General features: G+C 41.4%; 2 protein-coding genes across 2 annotated transcripts in view; one reads left to right on the top strand and one right to left on the bottom strand.

The window, feature by feature from the left end:
- Positions 1 to 4202: 4202 nt before the first annotated feature.
- LNP1 (leukemia NUP98 fusion partner 1) lies at positions 4203 to 12057 on the bottom strand. Its single transcript, XM_035115457.2, has 3 exons — positions 11897 to 12057; positions 6755 to 7006; positions 4203 to 4447 (listed from the first exon to the last, which is right to left on the bottom strand). Exons 1-3 carry the CDS (start codon positions 12038 to 12040, stop codon positions 4295 to 4297), a joined length of 549 nt encoding a protein of 182 aa, XP_034971348.2. The 5' UTR covers positions 12041 to 12057; the 3' UTR covers positions 4203 to 4294.
- Positions 12058 to 15427: 3370 nt separating this feature from the next.
- TOMM70 (translocase of outer mitochondrial membrane 70) overlaps positions 15428 to 18711 on the top strand; it is a 29041-nt gene continuing 25757 nt past the window's right edge. The window contains exon 1 of the mRNA XM_035115222.3: positions 15428 to 15763. Coding sequence (XP_034971113.1) covers positions 15506 to 15763 — 258 coding nt within the window. The 5' untranslated portion in view covers positions 15428 to 15505. The remainder of the gene's footprint in view (positions 15764 to 18711) is intronic.

The following is an 18711-nucleotide window of genomic DNA, read 5'->3' on the forward strand; positions in this document are numbered from 1 at the left end:
AACAACTCTCAACAATGAGGATGGCTTACAGAGAAAAGAGACTTCAGACAAAACCTGTTTTAATAATAAGGTAATCTCATCTATTTAGATACATTATGCATGTGAATGTGGCTAAGACAATGCACAGGTAGATACCAATGTAAATAATTCTTACCATGTGCCATAATCATCCCATTGAAAACACAAAGAGCTTACAAAATATATACTAAAACTGTTTAATCAGCTGAAAAACGCAAAGTAAAAAACAAGTAACATGATTCAGTCATTATTTGAAAATAAACGGGGGAAATTTTTCTCATTGCAAAAGAGCAGAGAAGGCTTGTCAGTTCTATTGCTGGGTTCATCAGGTCGCTTGATGTAAATAGGCTACTTCATGAATAAGTTTTGGGTATTTTTCAGTAACCACCTGTCTTCTGAATTATTATTGTGGTTTACAATTTAATAGAGTGGAGCTCAATTTATTTCCCATTGAAATATGGAGATTACAAAGCCAAGCACAGAGTGGCAAAACGTTTCCTTTTCCTGGTCTACAAAGATATACTACAAAGAAATATATTCTTTGACATATATTCTTAGTCACTCAAGAAATTATTCAAAATTAGGTCCTGCCTTCTGGAAATATAATAAAAGCCAACCAACCATCTTTTGGTTATCTTAAGGGAGGCTCACCAGGTGCATTCATTACATATATTTAGGGACCAGGCAAAAACTTTTCTTCCAATGATCACAAGGCAGTTAACAATATAAAAACACAAAAATATATAACATACGGTAATAACAAGCAAAACAATATACCCCTCCCCCAATTTAAAAGGCCATAGATTGTTTAATTAGGCAAAGACCTGGGAGAAGAAATGTTAAAATGGAACACATTCCTTGCTGTCATTTGCCAAATAATGTTAAGTACACACAAGTTATGCAGCCTTGGGTTCTGATGTTTCATTAATGACTAATTATGAATTCATTAACATCATGTCATGACACCATGAGCTAGACAATTAAAATGATAAAGTGATCTTTTCCCCTTTCAACATGAATTTTGCAAACTTTTCTTTTAAAAATGGATATACCGCACACTGGAGATTCCATGCTTTCCAAAGTAATTAGGGACATCAATGGCTTAGGTACAGATGAGATGAATACAGACTTTACTATGTGTTTGCCACACGTCTACTATGCATTTGTCGCACATATGCAACTGATGTGTGATAAAGTCTTCCTTACCACTCCCAACCAAACCATTCCAGGATAGTTTGCTTGTGGACTTTGTGTGGACTTTGGATGTGAGTCAAAAAGTGGATCATAAATCCACTATTTATTTGATTTAATTCTTACTATAGATGTAATGTTCATTGCTGTATTGACCAAATGCTTTTGAAAGATCATGTTGAAATAAATTAAGAAGAACCATTAATTAAATTACGTTCATTATATAAAGATATTGCATTACAGTATTATTGTCTCCTGCTATTTTAAAATGGCTTACCATAAGCAACACTTGATCATCTACCAAACATTACATATCTATCTTTTCCAGAAATATATTCTTAGTGGCTATGGTTGTTTATGTTCATATTTTTGGAAGGAAGCCATTCTGAAAATAACTACTTTTTCAGTTTTCTCCCCAATTAAGAAACAACCTCCCTCTTTTGCTTAGCCCTTAAACCGAAGGACATCATGAACAATGAATAAAGAGCAATGAAGATTTTCTGCAAATGGTGGTGGAGCAAAATCTGACTCCTACTGAACATCTGTGTGATTGGCAAGTCAAAACACCAATGCGCTCCCCTCTTCGGAACAATGGAGAAACCTACTAAGCAGCAGATACACAAAGTTGAATCCCAGGTAGGTGGGGGGGATTGTTTTCTGTTAAATGGCACAAATTATTTCTGAAGATGGACTAACAACATAAAAATATGCTGTCTGAAAGAGATTTATTGTTGCAGTATAACAAATAGCCAGAAACAGATGCTGTATTGGTCCTCTTAAAACTTTTGTTTAGAGTATATGCAAGAGGAGGTTGACATATTATCTCTCCTCCAGTAATTTCTGTTGCTAGTTTTGTTATTGAGCAGAGCTGCTCAGATGTGTGTACGCAGTTCCCAGACTAAAGGGCTATCACACGGAAGAAAGAGCATGCTTGTTTTCTGCCGTTCTGGAGAGTAGGACTTGTACCAATGGCTTCGAGTGACAAGAAAGGATGAGGGGAAACTTTCTGACAGTAAGAGCTGTTTGGCTGTGGAACAGACTCCCATGAGAGGTGGTGAACTCTCCTTCCCCGGGGGGTTTTAAGCAGAGGTTGGATGGCTGTCTGTCATGGATGCTTTAGCTGAGATTCCTGCATTGCAGGGGGTTGGACTAGATGACCCTGGGCACTCTCTTCCAACTCCGAGATTCCATGGTTCTATGATTTTCTCTTCAGAGAAGTAGCTCTCTTCTCTGCATAGTATGAGGGCACCTGGGTGCACAGCAGACCCCACAGAGAACCATGCATCTGAGAGATACTGAGCTTCATTAGATGTCTAGAGGTTCTAGTGTTCTGAGAGAGGGAGCAAAAATAAAAATAAAAATTCTTTCTCCACTTTCTCCATGCCATGCATAGTTTTATAAATTTCTATCATGTCACCTCTCACTTGCCTTTTCTCTAAACTAAAAAGTCTCAAATGCTGCAAACTTTCCTCATAAAGGGGTCACTCCATCCCCTTAATCCTAGCTCTCTGCCTAGTTCCTGTAACCTCACTACTCGCAGGGAGGGAACCACCAGAAGGCCCTCGGAGCTGGACCTCAGTGTCCAGGCTGAATGACGAAGATGCCAGTGTGCAGCAGCTGTGAAAAAGGTGAATTCCATGCTAGGGATTGTCAAGAAAGGAACCGAAAATAAAACTGCCAATATCATGGCATGAAACAAAAATGTGTACAGTTCTAGTTGCCACACCTCAAAAAGGATATTACAGTATAGAGCAGTATATACTGCAACCACTTTTGCCTCTAGCCACAACTACCCAGTGGTCTATGGCCTATGGCATGTTGCCTAGAAGGGAATATAGCCCCTGGGCTGAAATAGATTCCCCACTCCTGCTTCATAGACTACTCCTTGACCCAAGCCCACTGAGTGATTTATATATATAAGAATAGTTTAGAATTTAGAAGTACGTTAATATGAATTCTGGAAAGAACAAAGTGCCACTGACTGTTGGGAAGGGGTACCATAATGTGATCGGCGAGACAGGAGAAGGGCAGTGGAAACATACGTTTGTTCCAGGAGAGGGGTATGAGAATGTGGTAGAAAAAGAATAAATGAGGCAGCAGAGATATGGAAGAAATAAAAGAAGTGTAACAGGTGACCCAACAAGAGGTTGGTTTTTTAGACTTTAGATAGCTTCGGTAAAGTTTTGGTTCCCTTTATATAGAATTTTAAACATACAAAGCAATTTAATTTATACATTTGTTTTGGGTGAATATTTAAAACATGTATGTTACTTTTATACAAACAGAAAAAACAAAGTTTGACATGGAATATCCAGAGTAACTCCCAATTTGTTTCCATACATGACTATATACAGGTGTTTACTATACAGTCTTACCTTGGATTCCGAACGCCTTGTGAGTCAAACGTTTTGGTTCCCAAGCGCCACAAACCCAGAAGTGAGTGTTCCGGTTTGCGAACATTCTTTGGAACCCAAATGTCCGATGTGGCTTCCCATTGGCTGCAGGAGCTTCTTGCAGCCAATCAGAAGCCGTGCCTTGGCTTCTGAACATTTTGGAAGTCAAACGGACTTCCAGAACAGATTCCATTCGACTTCCGAGGTACCTCTGTATTGTTATCTATGAAACTTAAAATCATGCAGCAGAAGTCAGTAGTCAGTACTCAGTACATATGGATGATCCTTCTTCTTTCATGAGCCTACTGCTGAATCCTTGCTCAGCTTCCAGCTTTAACAAAAGCCATCTTCATATGGCTTAGCACAACCATCAAGCCTTTTGTATTTATATTTGTGTTTGTAAATTAACACATTGAATGGTTGTCTGACAATTTATTGCTCACTTTGGTTAGATAAATGTTTCTGACTGAATGTAGATTTTTTTAGACAGGTCTATACAAACCGCTTCAAAGGAATACAAAGTATTTTAATTTTAATGTTTATGCTTTGTTCTACTTATATAACGCTTGTAGTTTTAGGGAATAAAAACTAAGTGTCAGAATCTATTTTATATCGTCATTTCTTTAAAAAGTCAGTCTATCCTAATGGATAAAAACACATTTCCTCTTTATTCCTGGGTATCATGGAAATTATTAACTATGTTTCCCTGCTGCAAATTGCGCGTTGTGTTCTCCTTCCCCTTGCTCTCTCTTTGGCTCCTTCTTCTCTCCTGCTTTCTTACAAGGCCTGCTCTTGGGAATATGCAGTTTTTCTCTTTCTCTCCTCTCTTTCATCCCTTCAGGTTCCTGAAAGAAAAAGAGCACTGAAAATTAATTTAATAATATGTCTATGGCACGTATTGGGACGCGGGTGGCGCTGTGGGTTAAACCACTGAGCCTAGGGCTTGCCAATCAGAAGGTCGGTGGTTCAAATCCCTGTGGCGGCGTGAGCTCCCGTTGCTCGGTCCCAGCTCCTGCCAACCTAGCAGCCCAAAAGCACATCAAAGTGCAAGTAGATAAATAGGTACGGTACAGTACAGTACTGCTCTGGCGGGAAGGTAAACGGCGTTTGCGTGTGCTGCTCTGGTTCGCCAGAAGCGGCTTTGTCATGCTGGCCACATGACCTGGAAGCTGTACGCCGGCTCCCTCGGCCAATAAAGCGAGATGAGCGTCGCAACCCCAGAGTCGGTCACGACTGAACCTAATGGTCAGGGGTCCCTTTACCTTTTTATGGCACGTATATGGTAACATGGTCAAACTGACAACAGTATTTAATAGATGGAGTGGTGATTGTGATTTTCATTTTCTAAGCTGTGTTTAATTGGAACCTCCCCTCTACTGCACTTTTATTCTTACACAAAAAGCAATCAAGAAAATAGTTTACAGGAGACGGAAAGAAGCATTTGTACACACACATAATGGTCAACAAAAACCATTCAGTCCAGGGGTGGGCCACCGCAAAACACTCAAAGCATGTAAGAGAGAGAGAAAGAGTTTCCAGGCAGATAGACAAGATTAATACAGATGTCAAAGGAGATGAAGCCACATGTATCTCTCTCATGAAAGTCAGTAGAGTTAAAAAAGCAAATGGATTGTTTCTGTAGAGTTCTTTCTCTAGAGCTGGATGTTGCATGTACTGCAGCTGATTGGGGGCTGCCAGTTTTGTCCCTCTTTCAGAGTTCTTCATAGCCAAGGAAAGGCAGGCTTCACTGGGTGGGCCTTCCTTTGATACCGGAGGGGCTTTGGGCCCTCTCCCCCACTCCTGTTGTGTAGTTAAGGTTAAGTCACAATTGGAGAGGCACTGTAATGAATTGTGTCATTTGCCAATCCAAGCTTTCCATGTTTTTGCTCTGATTCTGCAGTTCAATTATTTCCATAATAAAAACTACTTATATCACAACTTTGGAAAAAAAACCCTTTGAATTATTAACCTAAAACCTTTAAAACACACAGCATGGTGTATGTCCTCTTTCAACAACAGAGGGCATGTGGGTATAGAGTAAAGAAGCATAAAAATCAAACATATTTTAAGCAAGTAAATGATAGGGTAGATTAAAGTGGACATTTTGTTTTAAACCTCATGTCTCAAATCTCCAGGTACCTTAGAGATATTTATGTTTTCAGAACATTCCAGTTTGATTCACTTCTAGAGAAGATTAGGGTTCCCCCCCCCTCCTTTAAGCAACATTCTAGCCTTGTAATAGTTCTGTTGATTTTCTAGGTATTTGAGAGTGTAGTAACCCTTCTGAAATACGTGCAATGCTGCCTCTTCTTTGTCCCATTCTTCTTCTTGATAGCTTTTTTTAGCTTTCCTGTAGCTCTTCCATCTGAACTCCTGAGCTTGGTTATCTTCGCCTATGAATTCACCATCTTGCTGCTCCAAAAAATCAATAACCCCAGGTGAACAGTCCAGTTCTAGTGTTGTTAATAGTGCTGTGGCTACCTTGAGGTTGGTGGCTGAGAGTGTGGTGTTTCCTTTAGTGACAAATGGGGAAAGCCCAATTCAGGTGGCAGCTATTTTAGTTGGGTCCTCTTGGACTCAGAAGAAGGCAGAATGGGGGACAGTTGCATTTTTAAAGGTTGCATCTGCTGAAGAAACTTGCCAAACAAATGTTCCAATTATTAAATATTTTTCATATTGATTTAAAGGTAAAGGTAAAGGGACCCCTGACCATTAGGTCCAGTCGTGACCGACTCTGGGGTTGCGCGCTCATCTCGCATTATTGGCCGAGGGAGCCGGCGTATAGCTTCCAGGTCATGTGGCCAGCATGACAAGGCCGGTTCTGGCAAACCAGAGCAGCACATGGAAACGCCGTTTCATATTGATTTACTATAAGGTTAAATATAATATAGGGACCTTTAAAGAAACAGAACTGCATTATCAAATAGCTGAGTAAAATAGCTCAGGATAGCTGGAGAAGCCATTCAAATGTAGCTGACATCATGGTTGACCCAGACCAACTAATTATTCCATATTGATAGGAAAGTGGAAGTGGTTGTGGTTGGGCTAAGCACTTTTTATATCCGTTCCACTTTGCCACCTGAAAAGTATAAATCACTTAAAATTAAACACATTGTTCAATTAGATTAGCATATACAAATGGTTGCACTTACCAAAGAAACTGAGCGCTTGTTTTTGAAATGCAGTTGCTTCTCAAAGGATTCTGAAAATTCCTGGATGGAGTTTGATCTACTGTTTGGTCCACTTGTCCCCTGGGAAGAATCACCATTTGAGGATTTTTTGCTTGCCTTCCTATGACAATGGCATTGTGTATCTTGATCTTCTTGCAATTCTTTTAGGTGGCCTGAGGATGGGGTCTTGGTAGAACCATGAAGCCTTGTCATATGGATGGAAGAAAGCCTGGCCTGTTTTTTTTTTAAAAAAGAATCATTATACAATAAAAATAAAAATAATCTTTATGCAGAAATTTGACACAAAATAGGTTTCATTACTCTATTTCATCTATGATATGAAGTCACCCACACATGAGTGTGTTTTAAATCACATGTCTACATTCTTGAAGAGAATATAGATCTCAGGCTGGTGCTACATACTGTAGGGCGGTCTAAATAATACAGTACCGGTACTTTCCTTATGAACACGGTTTTTAGTCACAGGTCTTGAAAAAATGAAATAAATGATAAATGTTTATTATTTATCATTTCATTTGTTATGCGTAAGGAAGATATTTTTATTGACACACACTGAGTTCAAAGGGGGGGAAATAACTTTCTTCCCCACACCAGCCATTTATCTTTATTTTTCAGCATTATTCCTGCTTGGTTGCTTGTAGGTAATTAGGAGGTAGCCATTTTTTTTAGTAATCTAGTGGCATTGTTAAAGGCTGATAGCCAAATCCCCTTTCTAATGGTTTACAGCACAATCCTATAATTAAGTCCCATTGAATATAATGAGTCCTACTCCCAGGTCAGTGGATATAGGGTTGCAACCTTTAGTCATACCAATATTGTGCCAGAGTGGAAATGGACTCATTATTTTTCAATGACCTGGAACCAGCTACTTAATTGCCCAGTGTCCAAGCATGCATTGAGGTTGGTTGTCCTTCAGGTGCTAGATTGGGAAAAACTCTTTCCCTGAGGCGTCATCTGCACTACCGTATAAATTGAAAGCGGTATCATCAGAGTGGTTTTACAGTCAATCCCTTTTCCAAGGGATTTCTGGGAACTGTAGTTCTCTGAGGGAAATAGGGATCTACTAACACCTCTCAGCACCCTTAACAAACTACAGTTCCCGGGCTTCTTTGGAGGAAGTGGTATAATACTGCTTCAAAAGTTCAGCGCAGATGAGGCCTTCGACTGATATCTGACTGGAAGTATTTCCTTATGTACCTTTTTTCAGGGATTATTGCAGCCATCCAGCTATTGGGTTCAAATGAAAGCCTCTCCACAGGAATTTCCTGCCAGGATTTTTGTCAGATGTCTTGGACTTCTGGCTAGGAGCAACATTCTAGTTTATAATATTTACCTCCCATATGTATTTTCTCTCCTAATGTTTTTATATCTGGTTCTGTAAGTGCCCTTGATTAAAATGTCTCAAAACTTGAGAAAAAGGATAGTTTTCATGTGACAGCTGAATACAAAGGCATTCATGTTTTAAAAAGTCATTATTTATTGATTTTTAAACCTCCAACAGTTAATACTGAAGTTCTCAGGTTGTTCAGGTAAAATATGAGAACAATTCAGGTAGAAAGCATTCTGTGATAATGATACAAAGTTCTTACTGTGAGGTTAGGTTGGTCCTTCAGTAGCTGCTGCATTGGAAATTCATAGGAGCTGTACAAATGTGGGCAACATAGTATAGCTGCAGGCTCACTAATGTCTGCTGTAAAAAACTTCCCAAAGAAATGGACTTTTTGCAGTGAGGAAAGTGAGAGAGAAATGCACCCTCAAGTATGGAATAAATGAATAACAGGAAGGGGTATAAGCACTCCACAAGGAAATTAGGATGAATGCTCAACGTTGTATAACTTTACCATATAAAAAGATCAGAACACATGCTCAATAAATAGTTGATATAATTAAATTTCCACATAAGCTCTGTGCAAGCAAATCAGGATGAATATTCAAAAACTAGATTGAAGAGCCCTTTGTATTTGCCGATACCTGTTTGTAACCCCAGCCTTAGCTTTAATAAATTTCTTCCTTAATTCAGTCCCACTGTATTATATGCATGTACAGTATCTGTATCTGGAAAGCCATTCAAAGAACATGATTTCCTATCACAAGCTTTTAGTGAATTGTTACCACTGTGACTATGCAGTGAATATTGATCTGATCATAGAAGCACGCCTTTAGGAAATGGGCTGTACATGAGTTAATTGAAAGATTCTAGATCTTCTGATGTTTTAAAAGCAAGTTATAATTTTAAAGAAGGTACTACATATATGGACAAGTAGCTTTAACTGAATTATTTTTAACTAAAACCAAAGAGGGTGAGAGGCTGAGGACAAATGCTGTAATCTCACAGAATGATAATCTAGTTATTAGAGTACAATGTGGGTGTAAAGAGAGGCCCATTTCCCTCCTTGCTGTTCTACTGATCCTATGAAAGACTTTTAGTATGATAATTAACTACGACAGGCTGTAGCGCTGGCCTCTAAAAAGGATTTTTAAAATCATGGAGGATGCATTTCTAGATGTTGGACATACTAGCTAAATAAAACTTCCATGTTCAGATTACATATACCTCTGAACAATTGATGTTAGGGACATTTATGTCCATTTTGTAAGCTTCCAGAGATATGTGGTTGGTTGTGGCTAGGAAAAAAGTAGTGGACTGCATATATAATGGGTTGCTTTCACATTTCCACTTTACTCTAGAATTGTTATCGTTTGTTCACTTTATATGGCAAATCCAGACAATCATATGAACAAATATGAACATTATAGTGTTGTCTGTTTTGTCCTCCATTTTCGATTTATGGATTTTGAAGTTTATTCAGTGATGACTGAAAAAGTGCTATTGAAGCTTATTAGGACTCATGCACCTTTAATTAAAACCTTCCAATTTATATGTTCTGCTCTTTTAATGCTTCCTGTTAACCATGGCAGTGGACTTTTCATTTGTATATAGATTTATGTTTCTATATAAAAATAACAATTTAAAAATGGGATGAAATCAGTCATTAAAGCCTTCTTTAGAGGCTGGCAATTAAGAGAGGCCAATGAAGAGGCAATTAACAGGTAATTCATCCGTAATCTTGTTGCCAGGCTCATCTGGAAGCAATAAAAGGGACAGAAAGGGCAAACAAGAAGCTTTTAATTAATGTGGCAAAAGATCTTTGCTGATATTTACTTTGAATAGTCATTGTATAAGGATTTTGGCCATGGGGAAGAGCATTGCTTCATAATATATTGCATTTTAATTCTGTTCTTAGCTGACAAATAATTCCTTAGCAGTGTTATAGTGTTATAGTGTGGAAACTGGAACTGGAAAATGTCCTACTGCCTTTCCTCATAAAAGGTGACACAGGTGCTGGGTTTTTTACAAGAGTAATGAATATATTTTAAAATGTTCAAAAATAATAAGTGTCATAATTGTTTTTAAGTATGACATACCTTAAGCATTTGTATATCATTTTTTAGTAGTCACTCTTGATGTAAATTAAATGAATAATATATATTTATATTCTCTCTCTCTCCCACACACATTGTATGCATTAAAAATTTTGCTCACAAAAAGTGAACCTGTGTGGACTCCACTACTCTTACATGCACACATTCTTCTTGCCCTGTTCTCCCCAGATGGAAAATACCAAGTACTCCAGCACAGTACTGAATTTATCTGGAATCTTCCTATTAGATAGAAAAAGTGGGATGGATAGTGGATAGAATGATGAACTGTCAATTGGGCACATGTTGGAACAGATTCAAAACTCTGTGTTCCCCCTAGTGATTCATATCTCATCACACTTAAAAGTTTTTGCAAATCCAAACAAAGGTGTGTGTGGAATGGAATGGGGTGTCCTAGGGAAGGGCATAGCTGGCTGATGCACACCCTGAACAGGAACTCGGTTAGGTGGTACCGTAGAGATACATCATAACCTTTTGTTGCACCACTTGTACAGTATATGGTAATATGAACTTGGAGATCCCATGCCTATCGGAAAGGCAGTGGAACTGGACCACCCATGGAGAAAGCCAAAGGTTTTGTATACCCAAAGGACTCTGCTGGTATACAGAAACATATTCTTAGTTAAAACAAAAAACCAAAACAACCTCCATCCCCTTTCTGCGCAAAAAAAAAAAAAGCCTGATGGAGACTGAGCATATTCATTGCCTTCCAAGATCTGGGGAATGCTGAGGTTATTTCAAGGTCAGCTGAGAAAAAGATAAACAGAAGGGAGAGTGGCTTGTGGTCAGAAGATGCATGCTGTGAGATACACCTCTTCCCATCCAAATCTTCCCTGCTCTAGTTCAGGATTCTTTAACCTATTAAAGAGTTCTGATCCAACTGAAACTAAATTAGTTGGGGCTTGTGGGGAGATTTATAAGGATTGGGGGAGGAACCTTCCTCTGCCCCAACATTATTTAATCATGCCCTCTTGCAAGGATCCTTTACATGCAAGAGATGGTATGCTTATGGAAACATAGACAAGGGACTGTGTTTGATGATCTTGTTTAGAGCAAATTATGTAGCCATGGAATTTGCAATCTGCTATGGGAAATTTCCCAGCTCCCCACTAATTCTGTGCAGACTCTGAAATTCCAAACAAAATTTAAAAATACAGTAACTAACACAGCCAGAGCAGAATTTAAGGCACCCTCCTATTTCACAGTGAACTTCATTAGTAAAAGACGAAATATTTATATGATCTGAAGAGAAACCAAAGTATTTTCACAATGAACTTTATACTGACTTTTCTTCCATCAGCTGAGATTCATACATACAAACAAAACATGTCCATTAATTTTGGCTGTGCAAATTTGACTCAGGGTCTTATGGGATAAAGGCATTTTCTTCATTGAATCCTGAACAAATCTCATGCTTGAGTTCTACAATATTTTCATCTATATTTTAATTATTAGCTCTGGTTGTGGAAATTTACTGTATTGACATGGATGCTGAAAAGCATTTAGGATTCACATCTTGCTATGTATTGGATTTTTTAAAAATAAAAAATAAAAACCCCGTTCAATAATTCAACCATAGGTCTGAAGTACACAACCACAGGGCATGATCCTTTCTCTCCCATTTTTTTGCTTTCTCTTGACATTCTCTACTTACGGTCTTACCGGAAGAGAGGCTCTCCTTTCACTCAGCGATCTTGTCTGCTGCTTCCTGTGTGCTTTACTCTCTCTTTCATCAGTCACACTATGGCCCCAGAAACTACTCATCCATTTTGCAAAGGAAAGATCATCATCCTCTTCATAGTCCATGTACAGACGGGAAATATGTATGTGAAACAGCACTGCTGAATTATAGCCACACAACTATGAGGGAATAGTGCTGTAATTTCAAATTGGTCCCTTCTATTTAGAAAATCCTACCACCCAAAAGCAACCCAACAAATATATATTAGTTGAGCGCTGCCCTTGGTCTTGTCTATATATGTACAAGCCAAGCCCTGGTAATCTATTTTAACAATTGCTACTTGTTTCTAACCTTTCCATTACAGAAATTCCCAATGTCACACACCCTGCAGGGTGGCAAGAGAACTGGGCCGCCTGCTTCATAGTCTTGCTGTTGAGTGCACCAACTGTCAATACCAATGGAGAGCTTTCCATGATAACATGCCTGGAAGGCTCAGGCTGTGATTTAGATCTGGCTTGCAATTTCAGGCAGCAGAATTGATGTATTGACCATGTTCAGGAACTAGCACAGTATAGATCTTAAATGACATGTTCTCTCTTCCAATATTCAAATTACACATTGCATCTATACAAAAAGGCTCTCCTGGGAAGATTCTAGAATTTGGCTAACACTACATTGTGCCAACCAAAGACTGGTTCCAGTCTGTCACTGTATGTGCATTTGTACATTTATTCCTCTTATAATTATGTCTCAGGGTTTATTAATTGATATTTCCAAAACAGAAAAACCCAGGAAAAAGTCCAAATCACAGATTCTTCATAATAGTACACCAGCATTGGTACAGCAACCAGGATCTGGTAGATTGACTGGCTTTTTGGAGTATGTTCATCATTTATATTCATTTATCCTCAAGAAGTGTATTTGCAGATACAAAATACTATGGAGTATAATTTAACAATTCAGAATTAGTACCATGCTTAGCAACACAATTGTGAGGGGGGAGTGGTCCACCTGTGGAAAATATAAACACAAACTTTTGAATTATATAGGTCTAGTACATAAACATGCAAAACATTTATCTGACCACACTGTCTGGTGAAGAAACCATACACATTTGTAACAGACTGCTTCCTCCCTCAAGAGACCACCAGGTTCAATCAGTTGGTGGGATGTTTAGGACGAACATGAAACTGGATGAGAGCCAGTGTGGTGTAGTGGTTAAGAGCAGTAGACTCATAATCTAGGGAACCGGGTTTGCGTCTCCAGTCCTCCACATGCTGCTGGGTGACCTTGGGCTAGTCACACTTCTTTGAAGTCTCTCAGCCTCACTAACCTCACAGAGTGTTTGTTGTGGAGGAGGAAGGGAAAGGAGAATGTTAGCTGCTTTGAGACTCCATTGGGTAGTGATAAAGCGGGATATCAAATCCAAACTCCTCCTCCTCCTCCTTCATTAATGATGATTAACTTATGAAGCCCATAGCAACAGGACATGGTAAGGGCTATTACCTTGGTGAGCTTTAAAGAAAAGGATTAGACTTGTTCTCCATAGGTCTATGGTTATTATCTCAGTCATATATACTTTACATTTTCTGATTTGTTTTTAGTTGTTGATAATGTAAAAATAGTTCCTGGGGAGGAGGCTAGAGAGAGTGAATTCAGATTATATAAAATAAAATCTGAGAAATATCTCTTCTTCTTCTTCTTAGGAGAGCTTCACGGAAGTATATGCAATGGCAGATTTTACTCTTCCACCATTAAGACCAACAGTAAAGCCACCATCAATGTTCAGTGTGCATCTCCCACCAGTGAAAACATCAGCCAGACAAACACCAGCACCCTTGTCGGCCACAACTCCTTCTCATCCAACTAGAGGTTCAAACAAGCAGGCACCATCTTCTTCCGCAATGACAAACCCTGTTTTTCTTCCTCCACTGCATTTTGCAGGCAAGAAAATGGGAGGAAAATGCAATGTGCTCCCTCCACTAAATGCTACAGTCAAACAAGCGGAAGCAACACAGGAATCAATTTGTTTGCAGGTGAGCAGCCATGTTGGTCTTAAAACAGTCGCTTAGTTGTCTTGTTCTGGTGGGTGTACCAGGCAATCCAGCATCACCAGACAAATATTTTTCAGATTTGTCATCTCCAAGCAAAAAGTAGAAGTTTGAATGTTGTGGGAGACCAACAGTAAAATTAGAAAGAAAAAAGTAGCTTTTATAGTAATCCACTGCACATTTAAATATATTTCCTAAGGTCAGATAATATAAACAACTATAAGGCTGTTGCACGAAATATGCAACCACCCCCACCCCAAGAATCCCGGGAACTGTAGTTTGTCAACAGTGCTCTGTGAGTAGAGTTCCCAGTTCCTTCACAAAGTAAAATAAGTTGTCAGCACAAATACCCTGGCATTAGTACACCAGTTAACACTTCCCAGCACTCAATCCACAAAGGAGAGCACTGAACCTCTTGATCAGGCATCCCCAAACTTCGGCCCTCCAGATGTTTTGGACTACAATTCCCATCTTCCCTGACCACTGGTCCTGTTAGCGAGGGATCATGGGAGTTGTAGGCCAAAACATCTGGAGGGCCGTAGTTTGGGGGTGCCTGCTCTTGATGAACTGCAATTGAGTAGTTTCATGTTGTAGCCTTCTTTTGAAGTTCTTAGTTTGTACAGTGGTGCCTCTGGTTACGAACTTAATTCGTTCCGGAGGTCCATTCTTAACCTGAAACCGTTCTTAACCTGAGATACCACTTTAGCTAATGAGGCCTCCTGCTGCCGCTGCACGATTTCTGTTCTCATCTTGAGGCAAAGGTCTTAACCCAAGGTACTACTTCCGGGTTAGCGGCGTCTGTAACCCGAGGTGTTTGTAACCCAAGGTACCACCGTACCAACCAATTGCCAAGTTTCAACCTTACGGGGGGGGGGGGGGGAGGGAGGCTGTTTTCCTACTAGAGTATATTAGATGGAGTAGAGGTTGCTAATGTGATCCCCACAAATGTTCATTATTTTATTGTCTGAATGTGGTGTTTGTTGATGTGATTTTATTTCATAATTTTAAAAAATGTTCGCATTTACAGGTATATATGTTTTGCATATACATGTATGTATTTATAGACATACATACATGTCTAAGATATGTCACGTGTCAGCGGGATGTACATTTTTTTTAATCCCTGCAGGAAATTAAATTTCAATAACATTCCCTTGCGTGACTGCACAGTCCTGAATTGCAAGCAGTTGGACTAGATGATTCTTAGGGTCCCTTCCAACTCTGCAATTCTATGATTCTGCATTCTCCGCTTACACCGCTTCCCTCCAGCAGGTGGACCGACCGGTGTTCCTCCTTCCTCCGCCTCTCCCGTGTCTGCGCCGGCTCCATCCGGCCAGCCGGTGGCGCTGCAGCCTAGGACTTGCTGGTAATGGGAAGGAACGCGGCGAGCGGAAGCTTTAATAGGCCTCCTTTCCCGTTATGCCCCTCGTTTCCGTTGACCCCTCGCTCTCTCTTTCTCCTGGGCTGATTCGGCTGCTGCCGCCGCCGGACGAACAGCAGCAGTAGCAGCAGCTGCTGCTGCGGGGCGCTCGGGGGATCATGGCCGCCTCGAAGCCCGTGGAGGCCAGCGGGGGCGGGAGTGGCTCGGGGATGCCGCGCTGGCAGCTGGCCCTGGCGCTGGGAGCGCCGCTGCTGCTCGGGGCCGGAGCCCTGTACCTGTGGGGCCGGCGGAGGCGCGCCCCGCGGGGCGGAGGCAAAGGGGCGAGTGAGAGGAAGACCCCCGAGGGAAGGGCCAGCCCGGGGCCCGCCGACGGCTCAGGGGCCGGACACCCCGATGGCCCCAGTGGGGACGAGATGGTGAGAAGAGGGCGGGAAGGGCGGCTCGGGCTGGGGTGACGGTGCGTGAGAGGAACGGGGCTCGACCAGCGCCTCGAGGGCGGCCGTTGGGAATGGAACATTGGCGAGGCGAAGCTGTTGGGAGGCGGGCGTCGCGGTGGCCGCGTGTGCTCGGCGGGAGGCCGGTCACGTGCCGAAGCCCAACCTGGTTCCTTGGGGTTCCAGCGGCCCTCGGCTGTGTGGAACCGCGCGGCCCCTCCCAGGGGTTGGCAGAAAAGACACCCAACCCATCGTCGCCTCCGCCAATCCCTCCTCACCTTTGGATGGGCGGGAATGATCGTTGGAGTTAAATGTGCGTAGCACATGAGGGCCCTCGTTTCCTCTGCGGTCTCCAGTTGCTGACCCCCCCCCCCCGCCATTGATTCTAGCCTCTTGCTGCTGGCCCTGGCGGGGTGGGGTGGGGTGGGACTGCTGTAGCGAAAGGACTGAGATGGTTTTATACCCGTTAGAAATTGGCCCTAAACCTCAGACAGGGTCTGGTCCCAATTTGTAATTGACTTTGGATAGGAACTTGAGTTAGCCTTTACAAACCCCTCAATTGTGAGACCCGGTGCTATTACTAGAATAAGGGGAATCCAGTTATAAGACTCTATGCTATCACTGGGAGATGGAGGATCCACTTGATATATATTTTCATAGGTTTGGTTTTAAGAGTATGGATGCCTTGGTTAGGGCCTTTGAAAGCCCTTCCTCAAGGCAGCTCTTACTGTTATAGGTGTAGGACTTTCCAAGTGTGTTAAGCATGTCTCTTTGGTCATGGCAGCACAGACATGGACAGGGATATGCACTGGTGATGTGAATATACTGCATATCATTGGACTATGCTTTACTTACATTTTATGGAACCCCAGTGCAGCAAAATCCTTTTTGGTGACCTGTCTGTGAGGGCTGTGCAGCTACTGTAATTCAGTTATGTAGTCATGCATGTGGTACAGTCCTCTTGCAGATAATGCCTATTGCTTCTTTGAAAGAGCTCTGAGCACATGAAAAACCAGTGCAGTTATGAACTGATTTTTATCCATCTGGAGGATATAGAGCAGGACAGCTAACCAGTTGTGACTGTCCAGATGTAATTGAGCTCCACTTCCCAGCAAGTACATACAGTATATTGAATGGGTCAGGGATGATGGAAGTTGTAGTCCAGCAACATCTGGAGGGCCACAGGCTAGTTATTTCTAATACAGTACAGATTCTAAAATTTGTACTCCTGTGTCTGTTATGTTCTTAAAACAGGGATAAGTAGTTGTTGAAATAGGTGTACAGAACTGTACAATTCTGGTTACCTGACTTCAGAAAGGGCATTGCAGAACTGGAAGTGATGTAGAAAAGTGCAACCAGATAATCAAAGCCCTGGAGCAATTCCTCTATGAGGAAAAGTTATATTACCGTATATACTGGCGTATTAGACGGCTTTTGAACCCAGGAAATTTTTTTCAAAAGTTGGGGGCCCGTCTTATACACCGGGTCCAAGAATCTGCAGTCACCGCATACGGTGGGGGGAGCTCAAAAACGGCCGCATCCCCACTGTATGCAGTGACCATATGAACGCAAAGAAGCGCGCTCGGGAGGGGGCTGCTCCCCGCCAGGGAGAATGGCTCCCTCATGGCTTTGTGACCTGGATCAGCGCAGAGATACAGTTTTGTGTATTTCATTGGTGTCAAGCTGCTGCCTCTTCTTTTTTTGTCAGCGCAAAGCAAAGGGATCTCTCCGTCTCTCTCTCTCTCCGCTCTCTCTTTCACTGCTGCTCAGCGTCTTTCGCTGGCTGTGTGAGCCTCCGATGTCTCTGCCCCTCTATCGCTATCCTCTCTATGGTTTCTCTCCCTCTCCCTGGCTTCTATTCCCCTTTTGCTCACTGAGCCAGCCTCGTTGTCTCTCTCTCCGCTCTCTGGCTTCTTTCCCCCTCTCAATAACTAAGCAAGCAAGCAAACAAACAAACCACCATTTCCCCGGCTGCAGACTTGAGTGCTGGAGAAGACAGCCTCCCCTCCCCGCCAAAAAAGGGCTGGAGTACATCCCAAATTCTATATTTTAACTTGAAAAGTAAGGGGTCGTCTTATATGCCCAGTCGCCTTATACGCCAGCATATACGGTACATTTGGGGCTTCTCCGTTTGGAAGAAAAGACAGGTAAGAAGAGACATTATAGAGATGTGTAAAATGATGCACCATGTGGAGAAAGTGGCTAGAAGTGCATTATTCACCTTTCATAATACAGTGGTACCTTGGTTGTCGAACTTAATCCGTTCCGGTCAAACATACTCCCAGAACCGTTCGAAAACCAAGGTGCAGCTTCCAATTGGCTGCAGGAACTTCCTGCACTCAAATTGGAAGCCGTGTTAGACGTTTGGCTTCCGAAAAACGTTCGCAAACTGGAACACTCACTTGTGGGTTTGCGGCATTCAGGAGCTGATTTGTTTGGGAGCCAAGCCATTCAACAACCATGGTACCACTGTACTAGAATCCAGGGCTCATCCAATGAAGCTGATGTTGGAAGATTCAGGACAAAAGAAAAAAATACTTCACACAGCACATACGTAGTTAAACTAGGATTCACTGCTACAGGATGGTAGTTATGACCATCAGCTTGGATGACTTTAAAATTGGGTTAGACAGATGTATGGAGGATAAGGCTAACAATGGCTGAGTATTACATCCAGTTTCAGAGGTGGTATGCCTCTGATTAGCAGTTGCTCCAGAACACAAGTGGGGAGAAAGCTGTTGTTCTCATATATTTATTGTGGGCCTTTGGTCTGATTCAGCTAGACTGCTTTGAAATAAAATGCAATAGCTTTGACTTAGAGACCTATATTTTGAAATTTTATGTAAATATTTCTCAAACTTTTGATTCCATAAGCAACTTTTGATTAAAATAGGAGGAAATTGCTTTTTAAATTCAAAAGATACCTTGTA

Source organism: Zootoca vivipara, chromosome 4 (assembly GCF_965207765.1).
Source record: "Zootoca vivipara chromosome 4, rZooViv2.hap1.1, whole genome shotgun sequence".
In the NCBI taxonomy this organism is placed as follows: domain Eukaryota; kingdom Metazoa; phylum Chordata; class Lepidosauria; order Squamata; family Lacertidae; genus Zootoca; species Zootoca vivipara.

What these genes read in the sequence shown, in the direction of transcription:
- LNP1 (XM_035115457.2), bottom strand. Translation starts at nt 12,040, where the DNA reads ATGGACTATGAAGAGGATGATGATCTTTCCTTTGCAAAATGGATGAGT. An exon ending in AAAGGAGAGCCTCTCTTCCG is followed by an intron (nt 7,007 to 11,896) that starts GTAAGACCGTAA and finishes AAAAAAAAACAG; the next exon opens with GCCAGGCTTTCTTCCATCCA. An exon ending in ACAAGCGCTCAGTTTCTTTG is followed by an intron (nt 4,448 to 6,754) that starts GTAAGTGCAACC and finishes TTTTTCTTTCAG; the next exon opens with GAACCTGAAGGGATGAAAGA.